The following is a 22,552-nucleotide window of genomic DNA, read 5'->3' on the forward strand; positions in this document are numbered from 1 at the left end:
CACCAGGCCTGTTGGATTAGGCTCCACCCTCATAACCTCATTTTACTTTAATTGCCTCCAGAAAGGCCCTTCTGAAGTACTGAAGGTTAGAAATTTAACACATGAAGCAGAGAGTTCCAGGACCCAATTCCATCTGTAACAGGTAAAAATTGTGAATGTATGTCTTTGGGGTAAGAGGATGTTGACATAAAAAATAGGCACTACAGGGGATGACAGAGGATGAGATGGTTGGATGGCATCACCAACTCAGTGGACATGAGTTTGAGCAAGCTCCAAGAGATGGTGAAGGACAGGGAAGCCTGGAGTCCTGCAGTCCCTGGGGTCACAGACAGCCAGACATGACTTGGCAACTGAACAACAACCTAAAGTTGAGAGATACCAACATTCAAAAAGCTAAGATCATGGCATCTGGTCCCATCACTTCATGGCAAATAGATGGAGTAAAAATGGAAACAGTGGCAGATTTTGTTTTGTTGGGCTCCAAAATCACTGCAGATGGTGAGTGCAGCCATGAAATTAAAGACACTTACTCCTTGGAAGAAAAGAGATGACAAACCTAGATGGTGTATTAAAAAGCAGAGACATCACTTTGCCAACAGAAGTCTGTATAGTCAAAGCTACAGTTTTTCCAGTAGGCATGTATGGATGTGAGAGTTGGACCATAAAGATAGCTGAGCACTGAAGAATTGATGCTTTTGAACTGTAGTGTTGGAGAAGACTCTTGAGAGTCCTTTGGACTGCCTGGAGATCCAACCAGTCCATCCTAAAGGAAATCAGTCCTGAAGATCCACTGGAAGGGCTGATGCTGAAGCTGAAGCTCCAAGCCTTTGGCCACCTGATAGGAAGAGCTGACTCACTGGAAAAAAAAGCCCCGATGTTGGGAAAGATTGAAGGCAGGAGGAAAAGGGGGTGACAGGATGAGATGGTTGGGTGGCACCACTGACTCAATGGACATGAGTTTGAGTCGCAAAGAGTCAGACATGAATTAGCAACTGGACAACAACAATCTTTTATTCAGTGGGAATTTTTAGGACTTTAAGCCCAGGAGACAGCATCTCAACTAACTCTGAGAAAACTGCTTCAAGGCAGGGGGAGGGCAGGGAGGAGTCAGGTTACAGAGAAGTTTGCAACAAAAGGCAGGTAGTCTGAACATCAAAAGTGTTTTTGTCAATGAGTGAAAACCAGGCATTTCAAGGTAAGGAATTTAGAGCTTGTCCCTGTGTGCAGGAAGAGGCAAGGGGCTGAGCTCGCTGAAATCATTCCTTTCCTGTGCCTCTCAGCTATCTGGGGCCTGTATGGCACTTACTGCTCTCCTTCCTGCATGCCCTGGAGGGCTGAAGACCTGGACATCCTTGTTTATTGATGTGGCAGGAAACCCTCCATCTCTCAGGGAGGATGCGGGCTCCTCCCCACCCCCAGCCACGCTCAAGAAGACATGTTTGGCTAATTCAAATCACTGGCACCCTTTGCGGCACAGGGGACCACGAAAGGGCAGCTGAGGTGTCTCAGGGTGCTGTGAGCCTCCGGGGTCGGGGGCGTTTTCCCGCACAGAGAACAGACGCGGAGGAGGGGCAGGGATGAGGGACTGGGCAAACCTAGCACATGGGGGAATTTGCAAAAGGAAGGGGACCACTGCGGGACCACAGCGTGGAAATAAGAGCTGGATCCCACCTCTCCTCCTTAGCCCAGAACCAGCACTGCTGGGAGAACAAAGCCAGGAGCTCAGCACACACATTTGATGTGAGCAAAATGTCAGAGCAACCAAGAAGGACCCACACCTCAGCTGTAGGGGCTCCTCCCCTTCTCGAAAAATATAGTCACAAAAATGCTCTGCCCTGCAAGACAGCAGTCTACATGTAAACTCCTCTATCTGAAACCCCAAAAGTTGTTTAGATAATGAGTTTGAAAATAAAAGAAAAATATTAGAAGCCCTTCTTCATGAATTCTGATAAGGATATTATTCTATTCGGAGGCTTCCTAATTATAAAGCTGCACAATAAACCCCAATTCCAGCAGAGTTATTCTTCTTCATCAGGCAGATGGTAATTGCTTTCAAAAAATATATATATGTGTGCACGACTCGTGGCTTATCTGCTTAAGCTATCTGTTTTGGAGGAAGTAATATCTATCTTCTTAAATTGCCTAATTTCTTATTCTGCAGAGGCTCACTCAGAATAAGATCTCTTTTCAAGAAAATATTGCTGTCTAGATGAAACAGCAGCACTAAAACTATAGAATATTTTCTCAGAAAGATGAGACTGCAAAGTGATAGATTCAGAGGAAGGTCTCATAAACGTTTGCTCCCCAGCTAAAGTGAATGCAAAGAATAGCAAGGAGGTTTTAGGCTGTTCAGACACTCGGGCTCAGACACATGGGCAGGTTGAGATGGGGGTGGCTTCTGGGTTCATCCAGATCCCAGGAAGGGGGTGGGGGAGTGGTAGGCATTTTTGGAGTAATCCAGTGTTGACTACCCCCAGGGTCACAGATAACCATCTTCTTTCTTTAAAAGTGACTTAACATAGAGTGGTCCAGCCGTAGATGGAGATAATGCTTTCCTCCCTATAAGATGTTTCAGGGCAACAAATGCTTTGTGGTGTGTTGAGGGGGTGGTGGTTACATGGTACAAGCCGGAGATGGTGTAGGAGAGAATTTTAACACAGCAGACCAAAGCTATCGGAAAAGAGTGAAGTCAATTCAGCATCATCTATAAAAGAAAATCATGGCTTCCCAGGTGGTGATAAAGAATCCAGCTGCCCGAACTTCCCTGGTGGTCCAGTGGCTAAGGCGCTGAACTGCCAATGCAGGGGGCCTGGGTTCAATCCCTGGTCAGGGAACCAGATCCCACGTGTTGCAGCTGTGTTTGCATGCTGCAACCAAAGATCCCCCGTTCAGCACCTAAGATCTGGTGCAGCCAAATAAATAAATAGTTTTTTAAAAAAGAATCCAACTGCCTTGCAAGAGACACAAAAGACTCAGGCTCCATCCCTGGGTTGGGAAGGTCCCCTGGAGGAGGAAATGGCAACCCACTCCAGTATGCTTGCCTGGGAAATCCCATGATCAGAGGAGGCTGGTGGGCTACAGTCCATGCGGTCACAAAGAGCTGAACAGACTGCACACACACAGACACACACACAAAAGAAAATCACAGGAATCGACTAGACTCCTGGATTAAGGCAGGACAAATAAGAAAATATCCCAGGGCCTTGTACACAGGAAGGATAAGCGTGGTTGTACAAACCTTGAACCCTCCCAGGGCTAAAGAATAATTTACTCTGGGTGAGTCACCTGCTCTCCCGGCAGTGGGGGCTCATGCTGCCCTGGAGCCATTTATGCTGAGACCAAAAGCACTGGAATTGCTGGAAGGTGACCTCGGGAGCAAGAACCAGAAAGTTCCATGAGGCAGAGCAACCATGGTCAGACAGAAACATGCACCGTCTCTGCTTCAGAACAACAAACAGGCCGATCTCTTCTTTGTTTGTTGGCTCATGAGCCAGTGTCAACAGAGATCCAAGTCTGGGGCAAACAGAAAAATGCTGTCCACAATATCCATGAGCACTCAAACATAAATCTTCTCAAAACAGGAAAAACCTTCTCAAATAGGAAAACGGGACATTTGAAATGTTTTCCAAAAGAGTTCATGTTACTTCAAAAAGAGTTCATGAACTTGATATAGATTCTTCCCATCAACGCTCACATATATGCTCCGGCCCACTCACACATCCCGTGTCCTAAACACATCAATTTCTTGCAGAAATATTGATAATTAAATCTTACATGTTTAACAAGCTAAAGGACAAAATGAAATCCAGACGTGGGTTACAGAGGCAGAGCGGCATCTCAGAGTCAGCCGGGGCAATTCAGAAATACCATTCACAGACGTCACCCCTGGTCCAGTGGTGAAGAATCTGCCTGCCAGTTCAGCAGACCCGAGTTTGATCCCTGCTCTGGGAAGATTCCACATGCCGCAAGGCAGCGAAGGCTGAGAGCCGCAGCTCCTGAAGTCCAAGCACCGTGGAGCCCGTGGTCCACAGCGAGAGAGGCCTCCCACCCCCTGCAAGAAGCCGGAGCACGCAACTAGAGTAACCCCCTCTCTCCGCAACTCAGGAAAGCCTGAGGTCAGCAACCAACACCCAGCGCAGCCAAAAAGAAATGAATAAAACTAAAGATAAATATCACTTGCATCATAAACATTTGATGACTCAAACCACCAGCATCAGTCCCTCAATATCTTGCTTTCATCGGGTTAAACAAACATTCTTGCACTTTGGGACACTCGTAGCTTCTAAATCCAAGAGGAGACAGTCACAGCCATGCATCGTAATCACGGCCTCTGCTTTCCATCAGAACCATGACCTTTGACAGTGGCTTTTCCCACCTTTTTTTCCCTAGTTCACGCTCGCTCTAAATTAAGCTAGAATATAGTTTTTTGGTTCTCTGCCCCCAGCCTTTTCTATGTGTTTGAAAGAGTTCTCTACCAGGGCTCTCTCGTCATCTGATTTGTCTGTAGAAGGGGCTCTTGCCACCGACTTTAGGATAAAATCTTCCCCTAAATCCTGTGCCAGGAATTCTGGGAAGACATCTGAGCTCAGAGACCCCGTGTCATCACCGCGGTCTCAGCTGCCAAGCAGCAGTCACGACTCGCTCCCGCACAGAGCAGTCTGTGTCTCTTTCCCACGTCACCTGGCTGTTCGTGTGCTCCCATCCCTCAAAGAAACATGGGATTCCTCTGGGGCAGGCTGCCCAACCAGAGACACTATCCCATGCTTCAAAAGCAGATGGGGACCATATAACCCTGGAACAGGAAAATGACTCCTTCACAAGACCATCAGCCCTTGCCGTCCACGCCGCCTGAAGACCGGGACCACCGAACAAACATCTCCCGGCAGGCAGCCTCACCGGCGGGGCTGGCTTTGCTCAAACTGCGCTTTTCATATATCTGGAATCGAGAAAAATGATACTGATGAACCTATCTGCAAGGCAGGAATAAAGGCGCATATGTAGAGAGCGGACTTGTGGATACGTCGGGGGAAGGAGAAGGTGTGACAAATTGAAAGAGTAGTGCTGATATATACGCCCTACCAGGTGCGAAAGAGCTAGCTAGTGGGAACCTGCTGTCTAACAGGGGAGCTCAGCTCAGGGCCCTCAGGTGACCTAGAGGCGGGGGGATGATGGGAGGGAGGAGAGCGAGGCTCCAGAGGGCAGGGATGTATGTATACACAGCTGATCCACCTTGTTGGACAGCAGAAACCAACGCAACATGGTAAAGTAATTATCCTCCACTTAAAAACAAATTTTCAAAAATATAGGCTTTTCTCTTTAAATATCCATTACTGGATTAATTCATTTAGGTGTGTATTCAATTATTCAGTAAAAATAATGTTCAGAAATGTCATCCCCTGAAAGACAGCAGGACAAATTTTATCTCACATTGCTTTTGAAGATATCTGTTATATATATTGTAATCTCTTTTGCTATTCTTTGAGCTTTGTTTTCTCAGATGGTAGCTCTCTGGTTGGGTGGCTTTTCTGCAAGCCTTTGGGGGGGTTTCATTCTCTGCTCAGGAACCCCTGCTCATTCCCTGGGGAAGACTGAGGCTGAATTTGCTGTCTTCCATGATTGTGGGTGAGGGACATGAACAGAAGGAGCGAACCAGTGATGATTATCCAGGTAGCGTTAGTTGCTCTTTTGGGCCCAACTCTTTGCAATCCCATGGACTGTAGCCTGCCAGGCTCCTCTGTCCATGGAATTCTCCAGGCAAGAACACTGGAGTGGGAAGCCATCTCCTCCTCCAGGGGATCTTTCTGACACAGGATCGAACGCAGGTCTCCTGCATTGCAGGTGGATTCTCTACCATCTGAGCCATAAGGGGAGCCCATTCGTCCAGATAAGCAGCTTCTAATTCACCCTGGGACGTCCAGTAGCTCCCACGCTTTCTCCAAACTTTGGGTGCATCTTCCAACACTGCCTGTTGTGGCCCCTCCAGGATCACCGGGGTGACTGTCTGGAGTCCCCTCCCTGTTCTTTATCTTCAGTTCAGTTCAGTCGCTCAGTCATGTCTGACTCTTTGCGACCCCAAGGACTGCAGCATGCCAGGCCTCCCTGTCCATCACCAACTCCCGGACTTTACCCAAACTCATGTCCATTGAGTCAGTGATGCCATCCAACCATCTTATCCTCTATCTCCCCTTCTCCTCCTGCCTTCAATCTTTCCCAGCATCAGGGTCTTTTCAAATGAGTCAGCTCTTCGCATCAGGTGGCCAAACTATTGGAGTTTCAGCTTCAACATCAGTCCTTCCAATGAATATTCAGGGTTGATTTCCTTTAGGATTGACTGGTTGGATCTCCTTGCTGTCCAAGGGACTCTCAAGAGTCTTCTCCAACACCACAGCTCAAAAGCATCAATTCTTTGGCGCTCAGCTTTCTTTATAGTCCAACTCTCACATCCATACCTGACCACTGGAAAAACCATAGCCTTAACTAGACAGACTTTTGTTGGCAATGCAATGTCTCTGCTTTTCAATATGCTGTCTAGCTCGGTCATAACTTTTCTTCCAAGGAGTAAACGTCTTCTAATTTCGTGGCTACAGTCACCATCTGCAGTGATTTTGGAGCCCTCCAAAATAAAGTCTGCCACTGTTTCCACTGTTTTCCCATCTATTTGCCATGAAGTGATGGGACCAGATGCCATGATCTTAGTTTTCTGAATGTTGAGCTTTAAGCCAACTTTTTCACTCTCCTCTTTCACTTTCATCAAGAGGCTCTTTAGTTCTTCTTCACTTTGTGCCACAAGGGTGGTGTCATCTGCATATCTGAGGTTATTGATATTTTCCCCAGCAGTCTTGATTCCAGCTTGTGCTTCCTCCAGCCCAGTGTTTCTCATGATGTACTCTGCATATAAGTTAAATAAACAGGGTAAAAATATACAGCCTTGATGTGCTCCTTTTCCTATTTGGAACCAGTCTGTTGTTCCATGTCCAGTTCTCACTGTTGCTTCCTGACCTGCATACAGATTTCTCGGGAGGCAGGTCAGGTGGTCTGGTATTTCCTTCTCTTTCAGAATTTTCCACAGTTTATTGTGATCCACATAGTCAAAGGCTTTCACATAGTCAATAAAGCAGAAGTAGATGTTTTTCTGGAACTCTCTTGCTTTTTCGATGATCCAGTGGATGTTGGCAATTTGATCTCTGCCTTTTCTAAATCCAGCTTGAACATCTGGAAGTTCACGGCTCATGTACTGCTGAAGCCTGGCTTGGAGAATTTTGAGCATTACTTTACTGGCGTGTGAGATGAGTGCAATTGTGCCATAGTTTGAGCATTCTTTGGGATTTTTGATCTTCATTCAGTCTCAAATAGCCACAGCCTCTGTGGCAGAACATTCATGTCATGGATTCACTGAACTGCTTTCTCTGACAATCTGCTTCCGTCTGCTTTTGTCTTCCAGGAATGCCTCCACATTTCAGGTCCACTGAGGATTCTCTCTCTGGTTTTCTAGCAGTTATGCTGATGAGAGTGGAAAATAGTGCAACTAACTTGGAAAAGAGTTTAGTAGTTTCTTGCAGAATTAAATACAGACCTAGTCTTTGACGTACTCCTTGTCATAACCTGAAAGAAGTAAAATCATACATTTTTTAAGAAGACTTGCATCTCAGTGGGCACAGAAGCTATATACACGGTATCCAAAACTGGAAACAACTCCAGAGTCCTTCAACCGGAAAACAGATAAACACCTCGTGGTATATTCACGCGATGAAAACTGTAGTTCAGGCGCTCAGTCGTGTCCGACGCTCTGCGACCCCATGAACCGCAGCACACCAGGTGCCTCTGTCCTTCACTGTTTCCCAGAGTTTGCTCAAACTCATGTCCATTGAGTCAGTGTGGTGAATACTACTGATCAATAAAACAAACTACCGATACAGGCACGACATGGATGAATCTCACCATAAGACCATATATGGATTATATATCGGCTGACAGATGCCAGACACAAAAGAGGATCTACTGTGTAATTCCATTAATATAAAGCCCCAAAACAAGTAAAGCTACTTTATGGTAATAGATACCAGAACAAAGGGTGCCTTTGGTGGAGGCTTAGGATGGGCTTGACACATCATGGAGTGATGGCAATAATCTTAACTGAAGTCTAAGCTCCACAAGTGCATACATGCTTGAAAACCCACTCAGTCATGCAATAAAAATCTGTGCACTTCAGTGAATGCAAATGAACCCTCTACTTTAAAAAGTTCAACAATAAGATACTATTTTTGAGTACCAAATTTGCAGAGTTTATTTTTAATTATTTTTTTCAAAGCTGACATGAGCACACCAACACATTTATTGTCCTGCACTGCTGGGAAGATAAACAGCAAAAAAGGTTGAGAAGATTCCATTATATTCTAATGCTTTGAAAATGCATAAGATAAATATAATACATGTTCTCAGTTTCAGCTAATTACAATATTGCACTCACCACCCCTCAGCTATGTCAGGAAGCAGGACTGACTTTCTCAGAATACTATATTTGGGCCTATATTTAGACCTAATATTTAAGGTAACAGTGAATAGAGACACGCACTACCTTGACACACAATATCAGCTGTCACTTTACACTTCCATACAACCAGAAAGTAACTGTCTTTGCCTCCAGCAAAGATAAAAAGGGCAGGAAGAATGAGATGATTATCTCTGGAAACCTCTCCAGGACCAAGCAGCTTCTTCTTCAGAAAAGAAAGCATGACTCATTTCATCAGTCAAGCATGCTTTCAACTGCCAAGAGAAAATCTAAATTCCGTAATTACAAAAGCCATCTCAAGGTCTTTCTTCTCTGCTCAAAAAGCTAAGTATAGCCCAAGAGGAAGCCTTCGGCGACCATTGTGGCAATGGTTCATCGGGTCTTCCAGGCGGTCCACATGCCGACCCCCTCTGGCCTGGACCACCTGACCCTTGGAGGTCAAGAACGGACAGAGGCGTAGGGATGTTCTGCCAACTCCCAAAAGACGCTGCAGTGAGCGCAGTGGGGAAGCAGCTGTGGGCAGATGGGGACTGCCCTCTGCAACCGTTCCAGCACTCACGCAACTCTGGGGGCGTGAGCGGCTAAAACCCAAGGGCGCTTCCCCTTTTTGGCTTCCTCGGCACCCCTGTTTCTTCTCGTTTCTCAAACACCTCAATGCCCTTGTCATCAATTTTCTAGATTAAATATCTCCTGCTGGAACACTCGGCGTGTCTCTGTTGCTGATTTGTTGTTGTTGCTATTCAGTAGCTCAGTCGTGTCCAACTCTTGGAGACCCCATAAAATGCCAGCCTTCCCTGTCCTTAACTATCTCCTGGAGTTTGCTTAAACTCATGTCCACTGAGCCAATGATGCCATCCAACCATCTCATCCTCTGTCATCCCCTTCTCCTCCTGCCTTCAATCTTTCCCAGCATCAGGGTCTTCTCCAGTGACTCGGCTCTTCACATCAGGTGGCTAAATTATTGGAGCTTCAGCACCAGTCCTTCCAATGAATATTCAGGGTTGATTTCCTTTAGGATTCATCTCCTTGCTGTCCAAAGGACTCTCAAGTGTCTTCTCCAGCACCACAGTTCAAAAGCATCAATTCTTCAGTGTTCAGCCTTCTTTATGGTCCAACTCTCATATCCATACAGTGGCTACTGGAAAAACGATAGCTTTGACTACATGGACCTTTGTCAGCAAAGTGATATCTCTGCTTCTTAATATGTTGCCTAGGTTTGTCATAACTTTTCTTCCAAGGAGCATCTTTTAATTTTATGGCTGCAGTCACTGTCTGCAGTGATTTTGGAGCCCAAGAAAAGAAAGTCTGTCACTGTTTCCACTTTTCCCCCTATTTGCCATGAAGTGATGGGACCGGATGTGATAATCTTAGTTTTTTGAACGTTAAGTTTTAAACCAGCTTTTTCACTTTTCTCTTTCACCTTCATCAAGAGCCTCTTTAGTTCCTCTCCACTTTCTGCCATTAGTGTGGTGTCATCTGCATATCTGAGATTGGTGTTCTTGATTCCAGCTTGTGTGTTCCTGATTGGACCTGGACTAATACAGGATTAGCACCAGGAGTGAGTCTAAAGACTGAGATGACCAGCTAACGGCTTTGACTTGATCACAATGATGGAATCGACACTGGTGGAAAATGGAAACTGGTAGTTAGTGCAAAGCAGCAGCAACAATTCTGTCATGTTCAGCACCTGTGCTGCCTGAGATGATGCGGGATGCACTTGAAAGGAAGGTTTGGGGAGAGCACGCAGCTATTGCACTTGACCCTGATGGTAGAGACACTGATGACAGTGGAAAGGCAGAAGATGGGGGGCTCTGCACAGTGGGGAGAGAGCTAGTGGAACGAAAGCAACAGGCTCAGAGATCAGAACGATCAGCTCAAGAAGACTCAGAGCCGGCGGGACACTCCACCATGGCCCAAAAAGACCATCATAACCCTTAGAGTTGCAGGACTGGCACAGCTGAAACCAGTCCCAAAAACTGATTCCTGAGGCTGCAGAATCATAAAGGACACTGAACTCACAGCCTTGCCAGCACTCAGATGTGAGAGCCTGGTCATGGACTGGGAAGAAACGGAAGCCAGATGACTGAGAATGGCCCATCTGGGTGACTGAAAGCTTTGAGAACCTAGAACCCTAACTGCCCTTGCCTGCCGAGGGAGTTTCACCACACCTGAATAAGGATACTAGCTCCATGCCTGGAAGGTATTAGTCACTCAGTCGTGTCCAACTCTTTCAGACCCCATGAACTGTAGCCCGCCGGGCTCCTCTGTCCATGGGATTCTCCAGGCAAGAATACTGGAGTGGGTCACCATTCCCTTCTCCGGGGGATCTTCCTGACCCAGGGATCAAACCCAGGTCTCCTGCATTGGCAGATAGATCCTTTACCATCTGCACCACCAGGGAAGCCATTCTATGCCTGGAGGCCCCATGCTAATCATACCCAAGGAAGTCCTCCCCAACACTCACCTGCCACTCCGCCCTACTCCCCAACCAGAGCCCAGCTCACCCCAAGGGAACAAATGTCAGGTCTGATCCAAGAGGAGGGAGCTTGTACTCTGGGAGAAAGCAGCAAAGCCCGGCCCTGTTAGGCCACGACCTACGGCATGTGGAAGAGGCATCGGGCCTGGGGCCCGAGCTCCCTCGCCACCACCTCCTGTGACTCTGGCCAAGAGCCTCACTGCTGTGACTTCAGATGTCCGTGCTGTAAAGTGAAAAGCTGAGTTTTCAATTAAATGATAAATTCTTCTGCATCCATCGTGGGTCTTGAGTTAGTGAGGAGCACCGTATGGAATATTCCTTGATGTCCTCAAGCTCTTTCCTTTAGAGCTTTCTAGGGCAACTTTCTAGGGAGTGCTCAGAGGGTGATAAAGACATCCTCCCCAGAACCCCAGCTCCAGGAGGGCAGGAGTCCTGCACTGTGGTCTCTGCAGTAACTGCATGCAGTAGGTGCTCATAGAGCAACGGTGCGGCACCATCTGTCCAGGTTTGAATCTTGGCTTCACTGACCATTCACTGTGTCATTTTGGACCAGGTACTTAATTTCTCTGTAAAGTAAGGCTAAACATGCTGCCTACTAAAGAGGTGTTAGGTCCCATCACTTCATGGCAAACAGATGGGAAAACAATGGAAATAGTGAGTGACTTTACTTTGTTGGGCTCCAAAATCACTGCAGATGGTGACTACAGCCACGAAATTAAAAGACGCTTACTCCTTGGAAGAAAAGTTATGACCAAGCTAGACAGTATATTAAAAAGCAGAAACATTACTTTGCCAACAAAGGTCCATCTAGTCAAAGCTGTGGTTTTTCCAGTAGTCATGTATGGATGTGAGAGTTGGACTATAAAGAAAGTTGAGCACCGAAGAATTGATGCTTTTGAGCTGTGGTGTTAGAGAAGACTCTTGAGAGTCCCTTGGACTGCAAGGAGATCCAACTATCCATCCTAAAGGAGATCAGTCCTTAATAGTCATTTGAAGGACTGATGCTGAAGATGAAACTCCAATACTTTGGCACCTGGTGCAAAGAACTGACTTATAGGAAAAGACTCTGATGCTGGGAAAGATTGAAGGTGGGAGAAGAAAGGGACAACAGAGGATGAGATGGTTGGATTGTATCACCAACTTAATGGACATGAGTTTGAGTAAGCTCCAGGAGTTAGTGATGGACAGGGAGGCCTGGCATGCTGCAGTCCATGTGGTCGCAAACAGTCGGACATGACTGAGAGACTGAACTGAACTGAAGATTAAGTGAATTAAGATTCAGATCACATAGTGCTTGGGATGACATGAGATATGAATTGCCATGTAAGTGTTCGCTTTGATGATTGGTGGAAAAACGAAGGCCATCACAGGTCATGTGACTAGTGACATCACAGATCAACACTATGTTGCCTTGCAATGAATTCTTTTAGCAGAAAAATGTTTTTGAATTTTGGTCATGATCTCAACACCTCCGTTCAAGGGAATAAACAATGTCCATGACTCTGGGGCTGGCATTTTGAGCTGGTGTGGTTGATGCCTTTTTGAGACTAGACTCCAAAAGAAAGAGGAACAGCTGGAAATACTCAATACAGTCCTTTGAAACAACAAAATAAATGGCCAAACCCAGTTCTGCATCTCTTTATAAAAACCGCCACTAGAGAGAGCTGGCCCTGACACCACGGATTCAAATGCTCATGAAAGTGTCATCAGCAGGTACAACGCAGTTCCCAGATGACAGATGGCGACTGTGATAAGCAGCTTCCCTTCCTCCCTACCTTTCTTCCCTTCTAGGCAGACTGGCCTTGGCTCTCTCTGCAGAGATCCCCATCCCATCACTGCTTGCAAAGGGAGAAGGAACTTGGGACCCGCAGTTGTCCTTAGAGATTATTTTCTTTTGCTAAATGCTCACAATTCAACTGCCCTAATGGTGTAAACTTAATCTCTAATAAGGTAATCTTTAAAAACTTGCTAACTTTTTTTTTATTGCAACTGCAACATATTCCTTTTCAGAGTGTTGGAAAATCAAATAAACAAGAAAAATTTTAACAACAAAGTGTAACCTCTATACACTGCTAGGCTGGGTAGTTACCCAGTCATTCTTCTAACATAGAACTTTCTAGAATCTCCTGGGATAAGAAGGAAAGGGTCCTTCTTCCCATTGCTGCCTTTACCATGCAGTCACTGAAGCAAGTCTCTGGGTCCACTGACTGGTGGGTTGAGGGGAGAGTAAGGTGAGAATACCTACCTGTAGTAAGGTAATAATTGTTACCATTCCAATTTTCCTCCTTCAGTCTTTCTTCCTACACATAGCCTTATGTAGCTGTAGCTACAGTGTGGATATAACGTTTCACTTTGATTTCTTACTTGAAATTATTAAGTTCATCATAAATATTTTCATTTTGCTATATAATCTTCATAGCTATAAGGTTATTGCTCCATACTATTCTCTCCAGTGACTTGGGTATAATAGGTCAGATGATGACAGTCTCACCTGTCGGTCAGTCCTGCTTTGGCCTCTTGCTTCAGCATCAGTATTAAATGAGGCCCCAGTTGGCTCAGACACTTTTGGGAGACCCAGGTTCAATCCCCGGGTTGGGAAGGTCTTCTGGAGAAGGAAATGGCAACCCACTCCAGTATTCTTGCCTGGGAAATCCCATGGATGGAGGAACCTGGTGGGCTACAGTCCATAGGGTCACAGAGTTGGACACAACTGAGCAACTTCACCTTCACTTTCACTTAAAAAAAAAAAAAGTTGCATTCAGAGAATAAATTATATGATCACTCTAGTAATCTTCCCAACCAGAAATAAAGACCTTACAGACAGCTGCCTGGAATTTCAGTCAAACCATTCCCAAACCACATAGCATGACGCCCCTGCTTCAGGTAAGAAACATTTCTCTGAGGCCTCCTAGTCTGTGGGGATGACAGTCACATCCACAGAGACTTTCTCACCTCCAGCTCCAGAACAGGACTGATACTCAACCCAAGCAGAAATCCTGTAGTTCAAGGTACCATCTGGGGCAGCTGGTCAACCCCAGCACAGGACTCGGGGTCCGGGTGTAAGTCCCAGCACCAGGCTGAGCTGGGCCAGCTGCTGAGCTTCTTTGAAACAGCTTCTTCATCAGTAAAATGGGTCAGATAAAACTTAAGATGGCTTCTCCGGCCATAAAATGATAAAACATGTAATGCTTGCCTGTCCCCACCAGCATCACCTCCGGATCTTCTAACATTCCATCTTCCCATGGGTTAAATGCACTCAGCATATTTACAGAAAGACCTGTCATCTTCCTACCCCACTTCTCTTTAAAAATCAGAGCTGGATAGAATGGAGGTCACAAAAATTCCCAGGAGACCCGGACAACTACATCGCAGTGAGTTACAGCCGAGATTTGGTCATCAGCCACTGGTCTTGCCTGGGCAGAAATTCTGCCCAGTCCCACCCACTGGAAAAACACCCTCCACAGAGACTCACCTTTGTATCTCGTCCTCGATCCAGGGTGCGTGCATTTGCCACAAACCAGCGAGGATGGGCCAGCACCCTGCTCTGCTGGGAGACAACCCCAGAGAAGCAAACCGCAAACCATCCGGTCTGTACTTATTTCCACGGTGGTCTGAAAAGTTATTTTTCACAGTGAAAATTTTTAACAATTTGGACAAAGTGAAAATGGTACAGACATTTAGAAACAACCCTCACGATGACATCAGAATGAACACGCGGGGCGGATGAATTTAGAGGATCCTCAAGTCAGATGAAAGCCAAACCAGAAACAGCGGCGAAGTCTGGAGTCAGCCCTGAGCCATCTAGGTTTTGGGGGCATTCCTCCTACTTTCACAGCTCAGTCGGTAAAGAGACAGCCTGCAGCAATGCAGGAGACCTGGGTTCGATCCCTGGGTCGGGAAGATCCCCTGGAGCCGGAAATGGCAACCCACTCCAGTATTCTTGCCTGGAGAATCCCATGGGCAGAGGAGCCTGGCAGGCTACAGTCTGTGGGGGTCGCAAGAGTTGGGCACGACGGAGCGACTAGGCACACTCACGCCTCCGACACAGCGGCGCTCATCACAGCCCCACCCGGTTCCCCGCTGAGCAGCTGGGCCTCGCACACCAGACCCGGCTCGCGCGGCAGCGCGATCGCTGCAAAATTGCCTTCACCGCTCCTCTGGTTGGTCCAGCTTCAGGGGCGTTTTGCTTGGAATTTCACCAGATAAAAATACTTTTCAATGGGTGCAAGGCAGAAAGAGAGGGGAGGGGTGAAAGCGTCCAAGTTGAGGAAGGCTTCCCACCCTTTCCGCTGCCGGGCCCGAGGTCACCCGCGGGTACTGGAGTCCGGGGCCCGCCCCGAGCACCCGTGGGTGCCATGCGTCGGACTCAAAAGCCAGTGTTCAGAGGTCCCTTCCTTCCCCTTTCGGAACGCAGGGCCCCTCTGGCGTGGCGGGGAGGAGAGGAGCCGGGGCGGGACGCAGGGGTCAACTCGTGAAACGGTCATCTGAAGTCCTGACTCGAGGTGGGGGCGGGGGTGAGTGCTATTCTTCAGGGGGTTGCGGCGCGCACGCTTCCCGAGTCCTGCTTCGCAGGCTCTGATTCTTTGATCGGTCTTTGGGAAAGTGCTGGTTCCGCAGACCCGGGTCCCGGATTTCCGTATGGGACCCCAGGCTCCATCTGGGACGAGGGAATCAGTAAACAGGTTGCTTTCCATCCTTTCCCCGACGTCCCCTTCCCCTGGGGATTGTTCGAACCAGGGGAAGCGAGGTCGGAGGTCCCGGGCCGGCGGCCGAACCTGGATCCCGGGGCACAAGGACTGGGGGCCTCCGAGACCCCGAGTGCGCGCCCACACACGTCCCTTGTCTCCCTACTTCGCTTCCTCGTTCCGCGTCTGCCTGGCTCCGAGCGCGGCGCCCCCGCAGCCCGGCGCCCGGTGTGGCCGGCGCGCGCCGTTGTCTCCCCCCAGCGGCCGTGCGCGTGTCGCTGCCCAAGCCGGGCGGGCGGCTGGGGGGAGCGGAGAGGCTCGGCGCAGGCAGGCCCACGGCCCCGCCCCGCGCCCCCCCGTCCCCCCGCCCGGGCTGGCAGGACCGCCCCCTCCGCGCCGCGCGCCGCTCAGACGGAGCAGCCGCCTCTGCAATGTCAGCAGCCGCAGCGGCAGCGGCGGCGGAGACGCGAGCGGCAGCGGCCGGGGCCCCGCGGTAGCGGCCCGCGCAGCACGGCACGGCCCGGCGGGCGCGCACGGCCCGAGCCCGCGGCCCCCCTCGCTGCCTCCGGGGCGCGGCGGCCGGCTCTGCGCGCCCCGGCGCGGCGCTCGGACTCGAAGCCAGCCCCGGCAGCGGCCGCGCACAAAGGACCGCAGACGCCGGGCTCCGGGGACCGGCCGGGGGAACGGACCACCGCGCCGCGCGCCCTCCACGCCTCCGCTTCCCCGGCGGCCGGAGCCCGAGCCCGAGCCGGCCCCGTCATATGACAGCGGCGACCCAGCGGCCGGCGAGAGCGCGTGTTGCCCGCTCGCCTGCGCCACGGCCGCCGGCACCGGGGGTGGCCCGCGCCGCGCCCCGTTGAGTGGTCGCCGGTCGCCGCCCCGCGCGCCCCTCGGGCTCCGGGCGCAGGAGCCGAGGGGAGCCCCCCACCCGCGCCGAGCCTAAGATGGCCACGCTGCTCCGCAAAATCGGGCTCATCCGCCTGCACAACCGGGACACCGAGGACCCCAAGCACCACCACAACAACCACCGCGCCGGCGGCGGCGGCCCGCAGAGCGCGGCGCTGCGCGGCAAGGGCGGCGCCAAGAGCGGCGGCAACAAGCCCCCGCAGCCGCCGCACCCGGCCGGGGGCGCGGGCGACGCCAGCCCCGGGCCCGGCAAGGGCAAGGGCAAGCGCGCGGCGGAGCTGGCCCCGCGCGACAAGGCGCCGCCGCCGGCGGCGGGGGCGGCGGGGGCGCCGGGCGCCGGGGGCCCCCGGGAGCGGGCGGCGGGCGCCAGGGCGGGGCCGGGCCCGGCGGCGGCGGCGGCGGCGGCGGCGGCGGGCGGCAGCCTGGTGCCCGCGGCGCGCCAGCAGCACTGCGCGCAGGTGCGCAGCCGGCGCCTCATGAAGGAGCTGCGGGACATCGCGCGCCTCAGCGACCGCTTCATCTCCGTGGAGCTGGTGGACGAGAGCCTGTTCGACTGGAACGTGAAGCTGCACCAGGTGGACAAGGACTCGGTGCTGTGGCAGGACATGAAGGAGACCAACACCGAGTTCATCCTGCTCAACCTCACCTTCCCCGACAACTTCCCCTTCTCGCCGCCCTTCATGCGGGTGCTCAGCCCGCGCCTGGAGAACGGCTACGTGCTGGACGGCGGCGCCATCTGCATGGAGCTGCTCACGCCGCGCGGCTGGTCCAGCGCCTACACGGTGGAGGCCGTCATGCGCCAGTTCGCCGCCAGCCTGGTCAAGGGCCAGGTAAGCGGGCGGGCGGGCGGGCGGCTCGGGGGGCGCGCGGGGCGGGCCCCTCAGGCTCCCGGGGCGCTCGGGGGGCGCCCTCGAAACCTGGCTCCGAAGGGGAGACATCCCCCGGGCGCCTCCGCTCGACTTGCCTGAGCGTTTTCTCCCCGGCCCGCTTCTCCATCCCGTCTCTCCGCGTCCCCGCCTCTCCAGAATTCGGGTTCTCCTTCCGCACACCCTCCTATCTCTCCTCCTCTGTTCCTTCTCCCATCGTCCCTCTGGCTCTTCCCGTCCACCTCCAGTCCTCGCCTCAAACCCGCTGCCTCCATCTGCTCCTGCCTTTTCCCCCCTTGCCCCTCCACCATCTCCGCCTCCTCCCGCCCTCCCTGCCCCCTGAATCCCCATCTCTCCTCCCCTCTTCTCCCATTCCCGCCCCCCCCCCCACCAGGTCTCCTTCTCCGTGGCCTCCCCATCTCTTGTAGCCATAATCTTCCCGAAGGTGAAACTTTGTATGGACCTCAGAATCCATAAACGTCCAGCCCAGTTTATCGCCCCCTGGCCCGCCACACACAGAGGTTTCCCCCACCCCCACCCCCAGTAACTCAGGGATGCCCTGCGAGTTGGGTGGGGGGCGGTCTCTGCAGAGGGCCAGCTGCCTGCTGCCAGTCTGCTCGCCGGCCCTGCTTCCTGACCGGCATCTAGTGCAAGGTGAAAATCCTGCTCTTGAGAAATTTGACTGGCGAGGCAGAGGTGTGGTGTGAGTTGTTCTGTAAGTGACAAGGCCAGACTCCCTCCAGGAAAAGCCTGGGACCTGCCTCTCACCAGGACCATCAGCTCCCCCAGAGATCTAGCGCTCTCAGACCTGTGAACTTGCTTCAGTTTCCTCTTGCCCCCAGGGCTTAAACCCATCATCAGGGTTAAAGATGTTTGACTGCTGAAATCGCGGGCAAGCCTGATGTCTTCTCGCCTACTGCCCCAGATGGTAGCTTTGCTGCAAAGAACCCCCAGAGAACCTGAGAGCAGAGCATGAATGAACCTTCTGAAATCCCTTCCCCGAGCTGCAGGCAGAGGTGTGGTGGTTTTCTCTTCCCAAGCTATACGCTCTTGATCACGTTCAGGTTGGTTGATGTTTTCCTAAATCGCTATGGAACATTACTTAAAAAAAAAAAAAACATAGTTTTATGTGGGTGTGTTTTAGGTTTATGGAGAATCACTGTTTTGTTTAGGAGACCCCAAATGACCTCGATGTGATCTTTCTACAGCCAGCATCTTAGAAGCCATCCGTCCCCTGTCACCTGCCTCTTCAGGATCTTTCACACTAATCAAATAATGCTTGTTCTGCCAATTCGCTAGAGGTGGAGCCCCTGGGATTCCACACCAATCGCTTTGGCACTTAATTCTTGACTGAGGTCTGTTTTCACCAAGTAACTATCCTGCTAGTCCAGCTTTCTTGGGGTTTAGCTTCCGCTTGTTTCTCCAGTTCGAAACAGCATGGATGTGGCAGCTTTAGAAAGGCGAGGTTTAACGCTTTAGCATCAGAAATTCACCCTGAAGCTTGTGGTTTAGTGCTGGCTCTGATGTGATGGGAGTCTGTGATGGAATACAAGCCACGGGGGTCAGAGGGGGTCCCGTTTATATCATCAGGATTCATAGAAATGATGGGGAAGAATTTTTCACAGAAATGCATCTGTTATTGGTATCAGAAAGCTCCGCTAATCAGAACTCTCTAGAACACTCTCTTACCATCTTTTATCCTTCACAGGGACGACTCTGGGGACATGGGGCGGAGGAATATCATTTTGCCTTATAATCATAGAATCATATCATTTATATTTGGAAGCGATCCCAGAGGTCACGTGGACCTCAGCCTGCATTTTGAAAGATGCAGGAAAATAAAGATTTCAAATGACAAGTAAGGACTTTTTTTTTCTAAGATCTGTCTTAGTAAGTTGTTAAATAAATATTTGCCATGTTCACATCAATGCTGTGAATGATCGTTCTGTTGGTGCCTGGGCACTTCTATTAAATTTGGCAAGTCCTTGGGTACATATTTATTTTCTCTGTAACCCAAATTGAGAATCTTCATACAGTTGGCAAACTAGAGACCTCATCGTTGCAAGTAATTATCAACATTTTTATTAGTTTCAAAATCTTAGTTGAACTCAGCACCTTCCCCACCTAGCATATTGTGTTATACTACCTGTTCTAAAGTCTAGTGTGTAAAATATCTGAAAGGAAGAGGAGCACTCAGAAATTTATAAAAATACCAGTTCAGTTCCTTTGCACTTTTCCTGCTGACTTCAGCATCCAAGAGAGAGTCGTGTGGGGCACGCACAAACCACTGGAAATGCAGCGTCAGGGCCGGAGGGATGGTCGCTCACCAGCGTCTCAGGCTTCTGTGCAGGGCAAGATCCGATCCGGGTGGTGTTTGGGGGCCTGTGCATTAGGTGCCTTTCCTGCTTTTGTAAATTTCCAACCTACAGGTTGTTCATTGCACGTACCTTGGTTACTGAATTATTTCCACAGTTAAAGGTAATAGGCTTTGGAAAACAATCAAAATACCTGATGAGGTTTTCAAAGAGAACCAAAAGTGCTACCAAACCAATAATTACTTTAAAAGGCAGAATGGTTCCATTCCTTCCTCTCTCTGTTGGCACTTTCTTTTTTAGGATGCATTTTTCTTACTTGACAAAGTTAGAAAAGGCTCCTTTTCCTCTTTCGCAACTGCTAAGCTTAACTTTTTGAATTGGGGATACCCTAAAGTCGATTTTGTTTCTCTGCCTGTAGACACGTCATAAAATACTTTTAAGGGTCATATTAAGAAGAGATTGGTCTTCTTAATTAACTGGTCATAAAAGAAGAGATCTGCTTCACCATTTTGTGTAGAACGCTAAATGTTTGGGTTTATCACGTGGTGTGACAGATCAGTCATTTCACGAGTCATTTCACGAGTCATTTCATGTTACCTAACTCTTGGGGGCCCCATGTTATGTGCTGCTTTAGGAATTTTGTCTGTTTTTAATTAACTTACCAAATATTTCTTCTGTATATATTCTGTGTAGAGATGGTGACATACATACCTTGCCTATTTATTACCAAATCCTCTTCTGACTACAAAGAGACATTTTAGGTTACTCTTCGTTTGTGATATTAAATGAAAACTCTCCATGCCTTGGAGGGTCATGCCTAGGCCGTGCCCCGTGTGTACCGGCTCTCACGCCCAGAATAATTGATGATTCTACAGATGCCCTCTACTTGCACTTGTCTGAGCAGAAGGTTCCCCAAAATGAAGGTTCCCCAAAATGACTTGCTGTTGTTGTTCAGTTGCTCTGTTGTGTCTGACTCTTTGTGACCCCATGGCCTGCAGCACACCAGACTTCCCTGTCCTCCACCATCTCCCAGAGCTTACTAAAACTCATGTCCATTGAGTCAATGATGCCAACCAGCCATCTCATCCTCTGTCATCCCTTTCTCCTCCTGCCTCAATCTTTCCCAGCATCAGGGTCTTTTCAAGCAAGTTGGCTCTTCACATCAAGTGGCCGAAGTATAGGAGCCTCAGTTTCAGCAGTGTTGGAGTCAAATTGGCTGGAGGGTGCGTTAAGCTGGGGTTCTGTTTCACGTCAGCGCACCTCCTGAGTGGCCCCTTTTTAATCAGTGAGACATCACCTGGGCGGGGGACCAGATGGCGCTTGAAAGAGAGTTTCTTAGTCCTCCTCTGTCCCGTTGGTGCCAACCACGGGACTCAACCCAGTAGGAGGTTGATGCATTCGCAGCAGCGGCAGCTAGCATGTACTGTTTGCTCTGTGCCGAGCTCTGGGCATCTGAGCATTAAGGCGATCAGCTTACCCGGTTCCGCTGCTCACCTTACAGGTGAGGCAACCTCAGCTCCACGTGGTCAGGGGAAGTGAATGCAGCTTCGTGTGCTAATACCAGCAATGACTGCGAGGCTCTGAGCACTAGCCCATGTTGGTGATGGTTGTCCGAGACGACAAAGTCATGCCCAGGCCAGCTAGGATCCTGGTTGTCTCCAGCTGGTGCTTGGAGGTGACCTCTGTGGTCACCTTTTGTGTCCACAGAGGACAGGGACACAGCCATCCGTCAGCAGAAGAATGAGAACAGTGAAATACCTTCAGTTCTCAGGGTTTGAACCAGAAATAGGTGAGCGACTCTGGGACAGTTGAGTTTCCTGACAGCAGTCATTTCTGGAATTTTGGAACACAGCAAAGTGGCAGGTGTCCAGACTTGTAAACGTGTGATGAAGAAGGAGCAGGCCCTGCAGATCAGCTTTGTTTGATGATAAAGTGCATCTCGGACGTCGACTTTAGGGCTTCAAGGGTTCAGCATCATGGGTGTTCCTGAGTCTGGCGCACACACACACACACACAGAGCCCATCTTCAGGACTTCTTCCAAAGCACTCAGCCTGGAAGTAGCTTTTTACTTGTCACTGCACGATCTCCATGGCCTCTCAGGTGGCTCAGTGGTAAAGAACCTGTCTGTAGCGCAGGAGTCTCGGGTTCAGGCTCTGGGTGGGGAAGATCCCCTGGAGAAGAAATGACAACTCACTCCAGTATCCTTGCCTGGGAAATCCCATGGACAGAGGAGCCTGGCGGGCTCCAGTCCGTGGGGTCACAAATGAGTCAAACACAACTCAGCAACTAGAAGCAAGCAAACACAATCTCAAAAAAGTAACCAAGAACAGACCGGTGGGTTCCTAAAGTGTACTGGCTTCCGAGCTATTGTAATTCACACAACATTTTGAAAGCGCTGTGTGGGTTTGCTAAGGCTCTGACCCAAAGTACCGCAGTCTGGGGCGCTCAAAACAACAGGCTTTCACTTCTCGCCTTCTGGAGGCCAGAAGTCTGAGAGCAAGGTGACAGCAGGCTTGGCTTCTTCTGAGGTGAGGAGGATGTTCTCAGGCCTTCTGCTTGGCTCGTGGACGGCCGTCTGCTCCCTGTGTCCCCGCGTGGCCTTCCTTCTCTCTCTCTGTCCTCACCTCCCCTTCTTGTAAGGACACTGGTCTTACTGGATCAGTGAAAGTGAAGGTCGCCCAGTCGCCTCCGACTCTGCAACCCCGTGGACTCTACAGTCCATGGAATTCTCCAGGCCAGAATACTGGAGTGGGTAGCCTTTCCCTTCTCCAGGGGATCTTCCCAACCCAGGTCT

At 50.0% G+C, this 22,552-nt stretch overlaps 1 protein-coding gene and 1 non-coding gene across 8 annotated transcripts in view; both read left to right on the plus strand.

The window, feature by feature from the left end:
- The first annotated feature begins 2,761 nt into the window (after positions 1-2,761).
- Positions 2,762-2,834, plus strand: TRNAG-GCC (transfer RNA glycine (anticodon GCC)). Its single transcript has one exon. It is a non-coding gene; the product is annotated as a tRNA-Gly (tRNA).
- A 13,324-nt stretch (positions 2,835-16,158) lies between these two features.
- UBE2QL1 (ubiquitin conjugating enzyme E2 QL1) overlaps positions 16,159-22,552 on the plus strand; it is a 54,596-nt gene continuing 48,202 nt past the window's right edge. Inside the window, exons 1-3 of one of the 7 annotated variants that reach the window (XR_002315175.2) lie at positions 16,263-17,406; positions 18,368-18,506; positions 19,151-19,370. Coding sequence is in view for 5 of the 7 variants with exons in the window: in XM_070476454.1 (XP_070332555.1) it covers positions 16,615-17,406; positions 18,285-18,326 (834 nt within the window). In the remaining 2 variants the exon portion in view is untranslated. Of the gene's footprint in view, positions 17,407-18,267; positions 18,507-19,150; positions 19,371-22,552 lie in introns of those variants that run through there. The other 6 variants (XR_011491167.1, XM_070476454.1, XM_070476456.1 and 3 more) reach the window with 6 other exon arrangements.

This window comes from Odocoileus virginianus, chromosome 14, assembly GCF_023699985.2.
Source record: "Odocoileus virginianus isolate 20LAN1187 ecotype Illinois chromosome 14, Ovbor_1.2, whole genome shotgun sequence".
Classification (NCBI taxonomy): Eukaryota; Metazoa; Chordata; class Mammalia; order Artiodactyla; family Cervidae; genus Odocoileus; species Odocoileus virginianus.